Source organism: Lichenostomus cassidix, chromosome 3, assembly GCF_008360975.1.
Source record: "Lichenostomus cassidix isolate B80296 chromosome 3, HeHo_3.0, whole genome shotgun sequence".
Lineage (NCBI taxonomy): Eukaryota > Metazoa > Chordata > Aves > Passeriformes > Meliphagidae > Lichenostomus > Lichenostomus cassidix.
Window position 1 is genome coordinate 1,668,839 of NC_139483.1, and position 12,727 is coordinate 1,681,565.

The window sequence follows — 12,727 nt, forward strand, 5'->3', positions numbered from 1 at the left end:
TGCAAGTTACGTGTTAACTTACGTTTCTTTTTCGTTTGAGTTACACCCACACTGCAGTGTGTGGTGGGTCGCATACCAGCTCATTAGGAAATCTGTGGGTGTTGCACACAGGAGAAGAAAGAAAGAAGGAAAGAATGGAAAAATGAGAGAAAGTAGCCAAGACAAGCAAGTTCTTCCTATTCTTCCTTCTGTCTGAACAATTTCCACACCCCTCCCAAATGGCCAGTATGAACAATTTGCCAAAGTAAGCTTTAATTTAGTCTTTGGACATAGGCTTTGGTATAAACTCTCTGTTTCCTGTGTTTAATTAATGTCCAAATGTGTTTGAGTTTGGTTTATTTTATTTTTTAAAGATAAATTTAAAATGGGGTAGATTTTGAAAGGTTGAATTTTGCCTACATCTGCATCTGCATGGTCGAAATCATGCAAGAAGGGTATCAACCAGGTATGGCTTGTGATTGCATTGTTTGAAGTTTCATGTTCCACAGAAAGTGGCTGGTTTTGATCAAGAGCAGTGAGAATTAAGAGGGGACTACAGCGAACTGAGTAGAGATATTAAATACAGGAGAAATGACAAAGGGAGGACTGTGAAAACAACAAAGAAGAAGGTAAGGTTTGCATGAACACAGAGGAAAGAATAGGGAGAAGTGGAAAGAAAATATAGCTGATAGAAATGTCAGTGTTAGTTAGAAATGGAAGGAAGGAAGAAGGTATATTGTAAACTGACCTTCTTCCCCCTCTTGAGGGAGGAAAAAGTTAACTATGTTTTTCCTACAAGTAATTTTCAGATCTGTTCTCATTCCTTCCCTTGCTGCTTTTCTTGGCTTGAGGGTGGGACATTTTTGCTCTGATTTCAGATCTTTTTATTGTACAGTCTCTTCTACAGTGAAAATAATTAGAGAGCACGCTGTCACATGGCACAATGAGCTCCCAGCTTGATTTTATCTGCTTATCCTGGGATTCTGTATATTTTTTAATGTATTTTTAACTTTCTTCTCTAATGAAATACGGCTTACTGTGATCAGGATTTCTGTGTCCATCTTTTCACCCAGCCGCTTTTTGCAAATGTGTCTGTACTTCATTAACAGGTAGAAGTCTCAGACTTGAAATTCTCAGGCGTTAACTTCTGACAAGCTTACTAAAATGAGAAACTGGAAGAGGTACAAGAGCTCTTATGAGTAGTTCAGCCTTACAAAGATCTGGAGTCAAAGTTCATGTCTTATTTAGTATAAAGAAAAATGCATAAGATGCAATTTCATAAGAAAATACATTTCTCTTGCTTAGGAAACGATTTTTTTGGCTCCTGCAAGCACACAAAAAATATACAATAAATTATGATGGTAAATATTCCAAACTCTATTGGCTTTGCATTTTAATTTGAACATTATGATGTTTTTAAGGGAAACACCCTTTTCAGACTGCCCCAGTTTGCTTTAGGAGTGTTCAGTGTCGCTGTAGGACATGAATTGTGTGAAATGCTCATAGGGTATGTCCCACATTATAATCCTGTAACAGCAAAACTGATTTATTCCTACCCTTCCAGCAGTTAACTCACACTCCTCTGCTGTGAAACTGTTTCGTTCGGTTTCAACTAGAATTTTTTCACTTGCCTTTCTTAAACAGCATCTCTGCAACCCTTCAGTGGGTGCAGCTAGAGGGAGAATAAGCTACCATAGGGGACTGAGGAGGAGTCCTTCAAATGAACTTTGATATTTGCAGTTGCACATTGTAATATCTGTCTCTCCAAAGACTTACATTGCAGCTTCTCTACAATGGACTCATTTATGATTTGTGGCCAAGTCCTACAGTTCTGTATGAACTTTAAACTTACATTCATCTGTCTGTGACAACAGAGCTCCCTGAAGTATGCAGTAACTTATGCAATAACTTATGAAAAATGTTTTGATTAGTATCTTGTACTTAATATTTCCTGTATTTGCTTTAGATTACTTTTCCCCCCATTTTTTACAGCCAGCTAATGGGGAATGAGGGCATCTTTTTTTCACCAAAGCATTTTTCTTCTAGAAAATCAAGGTTATATATCTGAACTCTTTCTTTTGTTGTTGTTTTGTTTTGTTCTTCTCTCAGGGTAATGGATACTTGACAAGAACAAAAGGAACATCCATACTTATGCACTCTTTGGGTGTTTTCTTTTTTTTTTTTTTGTGATTTTTTTTCTATCTTACCTTAGATTGTTATACAACTGAGTTGGGGAAAATGCCAAGAAGGGCAACAGAGATGAACTAAGATGAGAAAATGCAATACAGGGAACATTTAAGTGCCTGGACTCTTCAGTCTGGAAAGTACATAAATTACAGGGAATATAACCAAGATCTATGAAATCATTTCTCATCTCATTCTCTTCCAGTCTGAGAACAAGGGTGTATCAAATGAAGGGATTGGAATTGCTGTGGTAGTTAGGAGAGCTGTGGAAGTCTTTGCCAAAGGGTAATAGGTATGATAAAGGCTTGTGCTGAATCCACAGCAACATGGAGTATTCCAGGGAGGATGCAGGATCTCCTTTGGTGCACTAAAGGCCTGAACTGAGAAGGCTTGGAGTCTAGCAGAGTATTGGGGAAATAACCATGTGCACTTGGATCTTGTATTTAGTGTTGTCCACTTGTAGGCATTTTACACCCAAGCAGGGTTTGGCTTTAGGGATCTTTGGTCTTCCCCTGTGAGGCCTTTCTTACCACTGTGCTCCTGTGTCAAATGAGACCTCATTCAGTCAGAGCTGGTGTCTCTCAGAGACTGTCTGGATTGAAGCATCTGTCTTTGGAAGGATCTTCCTGTTATCACACTGATAATGGCAGAGGCTCCAGCAGTGGCTGTCCCTGCCTTACATGGGATATTTGCAGCTGCAGCACCAGGTGAGTTGAATGTGTTCTCCTGATTTTACTTCTTCCTGGTGGCAGCTTCCCTGTGAAGTTATTTATGGCCTTGGGTAAGAAATGAAATGTTGTACTTATTTTAAAGATGTCCTTAATGAAGTGTTTTATATAGATACTATTGGATTGAAAAGAAATACAGTATATTCAAAACAACAGGAGAATTGTTTAATTTGGTGTATTTTTATGAAAAGGAAGAATTGGTTTTGGTTTTGAAAACAGTCTTGACCTCTAGCCTTGAATTACTCTCTGCCTTAATGCATTGTATTCCTTTCTCTTGCTTTCACCTTGTTTCCATTTTTTGTCTCTTGTTTCCATATAATTTTTGTCATTTTATGAAAAGAAAAAATAGTATGAAAATTACTCCTGAATGTGTGTGTGTGCAAAAAAGGTTTATTTGCATGCACAAACAGCCATTCTTACACATCTGTGTGAGCTATAAATGTCTTTCTATATCAGCTAAGTATTTCTGCAGAGTGATATTGCTGTTAGTAGTTCAGTTTATGCAAAGACACATATATTTATGCAAATTTCAAGTTTATCTTTGGAGTATTCATTCTGTAGTTAGGCAAAAAATCAGCATCCATTAATCATGTGTCTCCACAAAGTGGAGTTATGTCTCTCAGCTTTTCAAAGTTGGCTGGAAGTTAATAGGTAATTTATCTCTATCAGTTAAAAATGAAGTTTAGGGTACTAGTTTGATGCAGGTGTTTCAAGTTAGGCAAGAGGAACCCCACCTTTAATTTCTGATTTGATACTCACCTGAGAATATCAAAGTGACTCTCATCTAGGCCAGGGAACATACCTTTGGAAAGAGCCTTTGGCATGCTTGTTCCAAGTGGGAATTCAGCATTTTTGGAGGGCACACGAAGTGAATTTGAAAATCTGTCCCTAAGCACTGTTTCTTATTTGACTGCTTTACACTTCTTTGCAACCTCTTTTCCTCTTGGAGGCACTCTTTCATGTGTGCTCTCTAGAGGATTTAAAGCTTCACCAGTCCCTTGGAATGAGGAATACCGAGGATGGATTCTCAGTGTACTGCTCATGGATCTGTTTTAGCACTACACACAGCTGAAAAAGGTGGCAGATAGATTTGGGGTTTTTTTTGAGCACTCACTATTTTGGTTGAAATTTTTTTATTCTAAAAATTAACTAGGTTTAATAGTTTCTTTTGCCTTTAGTTCAACTGTACATTAAGTGAGAGAGAAAAAAAAAAGGATGGATTTTTACTTTGAAATTAAATGCCAGGTTCCTTTAAAAAATGCTCTTTATTTAATGTTTCTAAACAGAGCAATATTGTTTTGGTTAAAATGTAAGCGAGAAAGAATAGGGATTTGAAATAAAACCTAAAAGAAATGTGATTTCCCTAGAAATGTTCAGAGGAATTTACTTAATTGCAACCAGAAGTTTGACCTGGAAGTGTAACGTTTTGACCTTTTAGCTGTCTGGCTTCCTAAATGTGTTGTTTTGCTCTCTTTAAACGGTGAGAAAATCTCTTTCATACATCTTTAACCCTTGCCTTCCCTAAAAGCCTCAATAACGTCTCAGTAAAAGTCTGCAAGCAATCACCAGCAAAAGAAAAATCATATGATATTTTAAGAAAAAAAATAATGGCAGCTATTTGTTACACATTGAAGTCCTTTCTGTTTTCATGTTAACTGGAAGTAATTGTGAGTATAATTTCACTGTTAAATATGAATAGGAATTTCTTTTAAACTTTCCATGCTACCATATTACACAATAATACTCTCCTTTGTTCTTTTGTTCTTAAGTTTCATTATCATATGACCAAGGTAGAAATTACAGCTTTTAAAATTGCAAACATTTTTGTGGGTTTATTCATATTGGGAAAATTTTTATAAGTCTTTATAGGAATCTGTCCAGATAGAGATGGAGGGCCAGTTCCTGAAAAAAATTATGCCTATTTTCTCCATGTGAATAGTTCAGTGAGAGCAGTTCTGGGTGTTTGATTCAGCACTGAATTTACCAGGTATGTTGTGGTTATTACACACTAAGTGTTTCTGTAGACTCCAAAGACACAAGGGGCAGGCCACAAACAAAACTAACCCAGCAAAGCTTTGCAGGGCCTGTGCCTTAATTTATTAAAAAAAGATAATTAAATAAAATTTAGGAGTGTAGCAAATATTAAGGACTTTTACTTGAAAACAGGAGGAGAAAGTTCAGTGTAATCTTGACTGTGTCGTGGACTTAGAATTTGATGTATTCCATCAACTTTAAACAGATCAGAGATGTACTAGTGAACAGCAAATTACACATCTTCAAGGAAGAAACATGCCATATTCACTGTACAGATCCATGTGTAAATGTCAAAACTTGCTTTACAGAGAATAGAAGATGACATGTTTGTATTTGTTTACTGAGTTTCTTTCTCTTATTCCTTTAATTAAGATATTTAGTTTGGTGGGTTTTTTTATGTGCATGCATGTGGGTCATCAAATATGGGCAATGCCTGTCTTTTGTCTGCTGTTTTCTTGCCGTGGCAACAAGACAGGATTGTGGGATTTGGTCTTTTGAATAAAAGGCCTTAAATTTGGTATTTAGTTTTGAGGAAGAGGATGTTCTGTGTACTTTTTTTTTTGCGCTTGGCATCCGTTATGCTGATGTCAGAAATCGAGGCTACTGAGCTGTGCCATTCAGGTGATCCCTTACAGCAGTGTTCTTGGGTGAGCTAAAATGGATGGTTTTATACAAACCATTTTGCAGTCAGTCTGCAGCTCTTTGCACCAGAACCAGAGCTGAGCTGGTGGCAGTGAGCAGATGATCAGAGTCATGGTTGTTCTTCATCCCTTTTGGTGGTATCATCTGCATCAGAGCTTGTGAGAGCAGAGCGAGATAGAGACTTATTTGGAAACTCAGCCTTTAAGCAGCTGACTTAATTAGAATCTATTTGCCAGCATTATAAAGAGAAAATACAGAAGGCTCTATTGTGGTACTTTCCACCTATTTCCTTCTATTCTGAGTTGTTACAAACCTAACAAGAGTCTGTTGTGTGAAAAGACAAAAACCTGTGAACTTCTGACACAACTTGCTTTATTCAGACAACGGCAGGTTCAAGTCCACACATGTGTCTTAGAACTCACGTTCTTTTGAAGTGTCTTCTAGATATCAGGACAGAAGAGGACTCATGACCATCCACATCTACCTCTTGGTTCCACTAGGATACACTAACAGAAGTCCTCAAAAAAAAAAAAAAAAGGAAAAAAAGAAGAATATTTATTGCTATATATCAAGATCACCTTTGAAGACACTATATTTTCATATTCTTGCCACATTTTTTAAGTTCTGCTGAATATACCTGCTCCTTGTTGTTCTCCCTCTCTCATTCTCTCCCATCATGTCTCCAGTGGCAGTGTTGAGCTTTTTTCACCAAGCCCAATGTTTTGTAGCCCTGTGATACAATATATTCCTGACATTTTTAGTGACCCTTGCCTAGAGACCTTGTTATTGGTAGAAGATGAAAGTCTTGGCAGCTGTGGGAGCTTTGGGGTTAAAACCCTTTCCTCTTGGGGGTAAAAGTTTTGCAGAAGTTATTTCCTATAGCCAGGAAAAAAAAACCCAACAAAAACCTTAGAGCCTGGAGACCTGTGAAAGGTTTGACTGACTTTATGTGAAAATCTTTCATCATTGTAGTATTAACACCAGTGATTTTGTTATTCTAATGAACAGTAAGGGGAACCAGTCATGTCTGATAAATTCCAAGAAGCTCATTTCCACATTTTGGTTGAGTTTCTGTGCTTGAAGACACTTTGCTTTGTAGAAATTCTTAACACTTAAAATACAAAATCTTCCATTTCAAGTGCTTCATTGCCTAAAAACAATTTCTGCAGCTTGTGGATTTCTTCAAGGAAGAACCACAGAGACAGGCTGAAAGGACATATTTTGTGAAAGAGGTATGTGCTGTATTATGCATTCCCTAGTGCTCTGTGAGTCAAACTTGTGTCCCTCACAGTGTCTGTGTCTCATTTGAGGCAGAATTTATCTTTCTTTTATCACTGTGAGGAGTTCAGTGAGTGACACTGGTCCATTTGGGTAGAGCTGTGTCTGGCCAGTTTGTGGGATGTACTTGTCCTGATGTGCAAAAGTGTCACCAGACAGTTTAACTGAACTCCATCCACTTTGGAGATACTTTGGCTTCTCCTGAGCTGCTTTGTCAGACAGTGTTTTTCACAGAGGTTGTTTTCCAGTTCTCTCTGCCTTTTGGCTGGTAGCAACAGATGCCTTTCTCAGCCTTTCTCTTGGTTGTTGTGCTCATTCCCGTGGTTAAAGAAGTCCAGGCCTGTGGCTTTCTCTGGAATACAGTTTAGATGTTCAACACAGGGAGCATTCCTTAATAGCTTTCAGTTTGCAATTAATAATGTGGTTATTGAATGTGAGAACAACAAAAGGGTGAAATCAAATCTTGTCTCCTGTTAGAAAACAGTTGTCTGTGGTAAAGGTGCACTGACCATCAAATCTATTGCTCTGCATTTATCTGCTTGGATGCATTGGCAGGTGGTGCTGCTGTTACTGTGTATGCATTATGAATGGGTATGGATTTTCCAGGAGTGGATCAGCCTTCCTCTCCATCCTTTAGATCTTCCCTTAGCGAGGGGAAGATGGTCTTTTTTCTTCAGAGCTGGTGTGTTCCCAGGACCTCCAACAGGGGCGTTAATCATCTTGCAGCCAGATGATCTCAGATGTGCTTTTCTTTGTTCTTTCCTCCAGAACAGCACTGACAGCCTTATCCTGGATCCAGTTTGGCCAGGATAGCTCTGGTTTTGCAGTGAATCCCCCACCTCTCCTGCTAGAGGAGAGCCCTACAACCCTACTCTAGGATTTCACAAAATGGCCCAGTCCAGTTTTGCAGTTTGTGGCTCATATTCTGAATTGTTTAGACAGTGTGCTTTGTCTAGGCTATCCAGGTTCTGATAGCAGGGAGGATTCTTCTAGGCCTATCCCATTTTCTTGTGATCACACTCCTTGAAAGGTTCAGGTCTTTCTTCCAGTCAGGTCCCCAGGTCCTTGGTGGGAAGGATTTCTCACCTATTTGCGTTGGCAACTGGCCTGTGTTCAGAAGATTTAGCAGATAGAACAGGAGCACTAATGCTGAAAAACTAGTGAAAGAAAAAAAGGGGAAAAAAAAGGTGAAAAATCAACAATCTGTTTTTGTCTGTACTTGGTTTAAGCTACTGTAAGGCATCCTGGAAAAAGACAGGCAGAAAAAGACAGATCACTGAATTTACTTGCAGGTGTAAGATTTGGCAAGGTCAGACCCTGCAGCAATACTCACTCGGTACTACACCCAAGTATTTCTTTGTCCATTCTTCAAGTATATCAATTGAATGACCTGAATGCTTCCCCTGAGATATTCTCTAAAAATGCTTATGGGCTTGATTTCATGTTGATCAGGACACATTTTCCTGTATACTTGCTTGGGGTAATCACTTTCTTTGAACTGAATGCAGACTGTATGGAAAGAATGGATGCCATCCTGACATGTTTCAGTTGTTTTGAAGCCTACTCTTTGGTGTATAAAACTTTGAATTGGGTGAAGGTGCTTCTTCTTTAAAAAATTTCAAGTGGCTGCCAGAAAAGGCTTTTTAAGTCTCAACAGATTTTTGTATCTGTCTTGCATCTGCTGTCCCTATCTTAGACCTGGCTTTAAACTGAAATGCCAGTATTTGCTTTTGAATCTCTTCTAAATTAGAAATGGCAACCTGCTCTGGAGCACATGGTATGGAGTTGGACATTTGTTTTGGGAAGGAAAGCTGCACAATTAACAGTAGGTTTAGAATCAAATGTTCCTTTTTTTTGTTTTGTTTACAAATGATCAGGACTTGTGATTCTGTGGTGAATAATTTTAAGTGGAGAAATGTGAGTGCTAAAAAGCAGTGTAATAATATGTCTGTGGTGCACTTTGAAGATGAAAAGCTCTGTATACTGTAAACATTATTACTAGTATAGCCTAATCTGTGTGGAAAAATTAATCTAGCATGAGCTAAGTGTAGACTTTTTTTTTATGTACAATATAGTGCTTCAGAAAGTCTAATGCACCCATGTATTTCCTTTCGAATTGTAACAGTAGAAATTTATCCTCTTTAATATGTATGTTGCAATGGTTTACATTGTTGTTACTTTCCAAATGTAGAGTTCAGTGCTCATCCACAACAGCCTGTCAGAAATGTGAAGTGTCTAGGCTGGAGGTGTATTTTTAAAGATGGTGTAACAAAACTGAAAATACTGCAATAGGTGCCTGTCAGATCTAGAAGTGTTTTGGGGGCAATCAGCCTTAGGCTTGTGCTGTGGCTTTGGCCAAGACTGGAGTGAAGCAGGGAGCCAGGCAGGTGCCAGATGGTGCTGGGGAGTGAACACCTGCCGGGCTGCTGCAGATAACTCAGCAGCTCAGAGGCATTTTCCCAGGCTCCCCGATGAACGGTCCATAATAGCCGTGGGAGAGAGCTTCCCACTGCTCCACGCTGCACCACAGCCGCCTCTTGGCAGCCTTCGGGAAGCTCAAGTCAGCTTGGCTGTGTCTGCTTTGGAAAACAAGTGTTGCTGGATAGTCTTACGGGAGAGTTGGTGTCTGATACTTCCTCTCGGTGTCGTGGGACTCTGAAATGCAACAAGCAGGGCAAATTGCTGTTCCCTTAAAAGGCAGCACTCACTGGTGCCTATTTCAGCTGAAACGGAACTGTGGGTTTTCTAGAACCACTTTTATGCAGTCTCATTTTGGGTTTCAGGGTCTATTTATTTTATTGGGGTTGGTTTGTTTGTTTAGTTTTGTTTTTCTTGTTTGTTTTTGGACCCTGGATCTGATGATTTAAGTCCCCAGTTTTGAAACAAGAAAAACAAAACTCCAGGTTCCTAAATACAATTTTATTTCTGCCTGTGTGCTGGTAATCCACAAATGGAGCTTTGTCTGTGTTGGATGGTGAAGAGGAAATTGAAGATGCGATCAACTGGGTTTGCTGGGCCCAGGATGTGTGAACTTTCTACATTACTTGAAGCAAAACTGTCTGTAGCTGGAGGTTCAAACTTCTATGTTGTGCTCAAAAGGAGTTAGTGATGGAGCATTTGGTACACATCAATTGGTCTGTCCTTCCATGGTATCATGAACAGATTTAAACTCATGCTGAGTAGCTGTGTAGAAGGTTTAAAAAGCTGTGAGTTGCATGTGGTTCTTGGATAAGAAGGTTTGCTTGTGGACCTTACTTTTTAGTGTCTCATTTCATGAAGCAGAATGGTTAATTGGATAATATGTTTCCTCAGAAGGAAGCTGGAAGAGGTTATCACCGTTTTTATAGTTCTGCAGTAACTTTGGCAACTTCAAAACTTTTTAAACCCCATCTGACTACAGACTAGATCATATGTCACATACTAGGTGGTCTCAAAACATTTGGTGAGTGTAGCTGTGTGATCCTTTCAAAATACAGGTGTTTTGAATGTAGTGCATCTTAATATTTTCTCAGGGTTAGCAACAAGTAACAGCAAATATCTGTTCAGGCCTTTTCAGCAAAGTAGTAAATCACTCTGGGCTGAGCTTGTTAGGTCAGGGGCAATTCACTGTGAAGGCTTTCAGACTTGAGCTGATGCTGCAAAAATAGTTTGTAGAGGTGTCTTGATCTCTCACATAATGATTTATTCTGTCAGATCTGAGGCAGGTGTTCTCTTCCACAGAACAGTAGCTAGCTGAATCAAGGGCCTTTAAGGACAATTTGAAACTTTGTTCAATCACATGTGATTAAACACTTAACCTCTCAGAGAATACCAGGATAGCAAAAAAAATTAAACATATACATGTCACTGATTTATAAAAGAATTTTAGGAACTAAGTAGCCTGCTTTTTCAGTGAAAAAACAAAGATTCACACTTTTTTATTTTAGATTCCTTAAAAAAAAACCCAACCAAGCCATGTGGAATATCGCAGACAAATAGAGGTGGAAAGAAAAACTTTTAATATTTACTGTCTGAAGATTTGTTTTCCAAGTTGTACTTTTAGGAATGTTACTTTCTCAGCCTTCCAAGGTCACAGTGGAGGATGTTATTATCACACTAATAACTTATTTATATACAGGGCAAATTCTTTGATTTGACTAAGCCTAGCAGCAGTGATAAAGAATTGTAGATGCCAGACTGGAAATAGCTAAAAGTAATTTTCTTTAATTGTTCTTCTAAGTAAACAGTTAATAAAGCTGATGGATTACATCCAAATTTTTCTCTAGCGCTCATCGTTTTTAAGGGATGGTTCAACTTGTCACATCTTGACTTGATCTCTAGAAGGAAGTCAAATTTTGGGTATCTTCCTGAGGGGAAGGAAAAAAGATTGCTGATAAATTTCAAAGGGATTGATTGTGATTGATAACTGTAGTTCTTAATGGGAGGTGAGGCTGCACAGCCCTCGATGGTGAGCTCCAGAAGATCTGGTAGAAATCACAGAGTGGTGGACCCTGCAGGAGACAACGTGCATTTTGGGGCTTATGGTTAGAAATAAGGCATGCCTTGGCACTTGCTCAGTACCGATTGAGAGTGGAACAAGCAAGTTTTCCTTCTTTTTGAATGGTAACCTTAGAAGAACAGCAGTAGCACATAATACGCTGACTTGTCTGTGCTTATTTCACTGAGGGTGGCTGGCTGTCTGGAAAGCATCAATAATTTAAATCTTGCAACCCCCATCCAAGTTAGGGGAATATCTAACTCTTTCACACTTTCAATTCAGTGAGGTGCACAGAGAGACTGGGGAGGATGAGTCGCAGATGCCAGGTTTTTGCATTTTCATTGGGAGTCAGGTTGCTAAGTACCTTCATGAATCAAGTGCTTACTGATTTACTCAGGTCATTTGGGAATTTAGGTAGAACAAAAGTAAAAACTGATTTCCTTGGTCTAATACTCTCTCAGCCATTTCTTTCTGTCCTTTTCTTACACTTCCGATGCACAAGGATTTCTGTCATTCTTGGGGATAGAAACTGGAAAAGCCTGTGGAGGTTACAGGTACCTGCTGAGTCAGCCAGGCCAGCTCTGGCTACTGTACTAAGGAGTTCAAATGTGGGCATTTCTCACTTCATTCCATGAAACTGTAGATAATTAAGCCCTTTCATGTTTGGTTTTGTTTATAGCTGGTTTTTTTTCTGCCAGCTTTAAGTATGTCACCTTTCTCTAGAAGCAGTAAATGGCCATCTGTAGTGATCCTGTAGAGTATGTATGAAAGCACTGTGAATAGCACTAGTGACCATGACACCAGACTATTAGAAAATGACACTTCTGATCAATTAATTTAAATTTGTTTCTGTGGTTGGATTCCAGAACTTGGTGGTTAATAATTTGTGTAGATTTTTGCCCTGTTTCAGACACTAATTTCTTGAGACTTCAGTATGAGAATTCAGCAGTTTCTTTTGAAAAATATTCCATTAAAATTACATTTTCCTTTGTATTCTTGAGCTGCTGCTTTCTCTCAATCCTGTCTTAGTAGATGTGCAACACTTTGAGAGCAGAATGTCCAAGATACCCTTGCAGTTAATATTATTCCTCTGTTTTATGTTGCAGCCAACAGTTTGCACATTACTGCCTACTTTATGAAGAGATGGGTTAATCTCCGCTGTGCTCTAGGGAAGCGTTATCGTGGTAAGAAATCAGTTTCTTATAGAGTTACTTAGAAGAAGAAGAAAGGGAACAGAACTGATACTTTGTCAGATTTTGGTCTACTTAATCAAAATTTCTTTCAGAGTTTGGGGTTTTTGGAAGGTTTTTTTTGTTTGTTTTTTTCAAAGAAGATTTCCCGGGAAAAAAAAAAAAAAAGAAGTGTTTCTTGAGATAAGATGGATTTTTTTTTTTAATTTAAAATT

At 38.6% G+C, this 12,727-nt stretch overlaps 1 protein-coding gene across 2 annotated transcripts in view; it reads left to right on the top strand.

Moving 5' to 3' along the window:
* The window catches only part of SLX4IP (SLX4 interacting protein), a 70,970-nt gene that overhangs the window by 40,668 nt on the left and 17,575 nt on the right, over nt 1-12,727 (top strand). Inside the window, exons 1-2 of one of the 2 annotated variants that reach the window (XM_085054010.1) lie at nt 2,115-2,870; nt 12,429-12,506. In XM_085054010.1, coding sequence (XP_084910136.1) covers nt 2,807-2,870; nt 12,429-12,506 — 142 coding nt within the window. In that variant the 5' untranslated portion in view covers nt 2,115-2,806. Of the gene's footprint in view, nt 1-2,114; nt 2,871-12,428; nt 12,507-12,727 lie in introns of those variants that run through there. The other variant, XM_085054009.1, reaches the window with a different exon arrangement.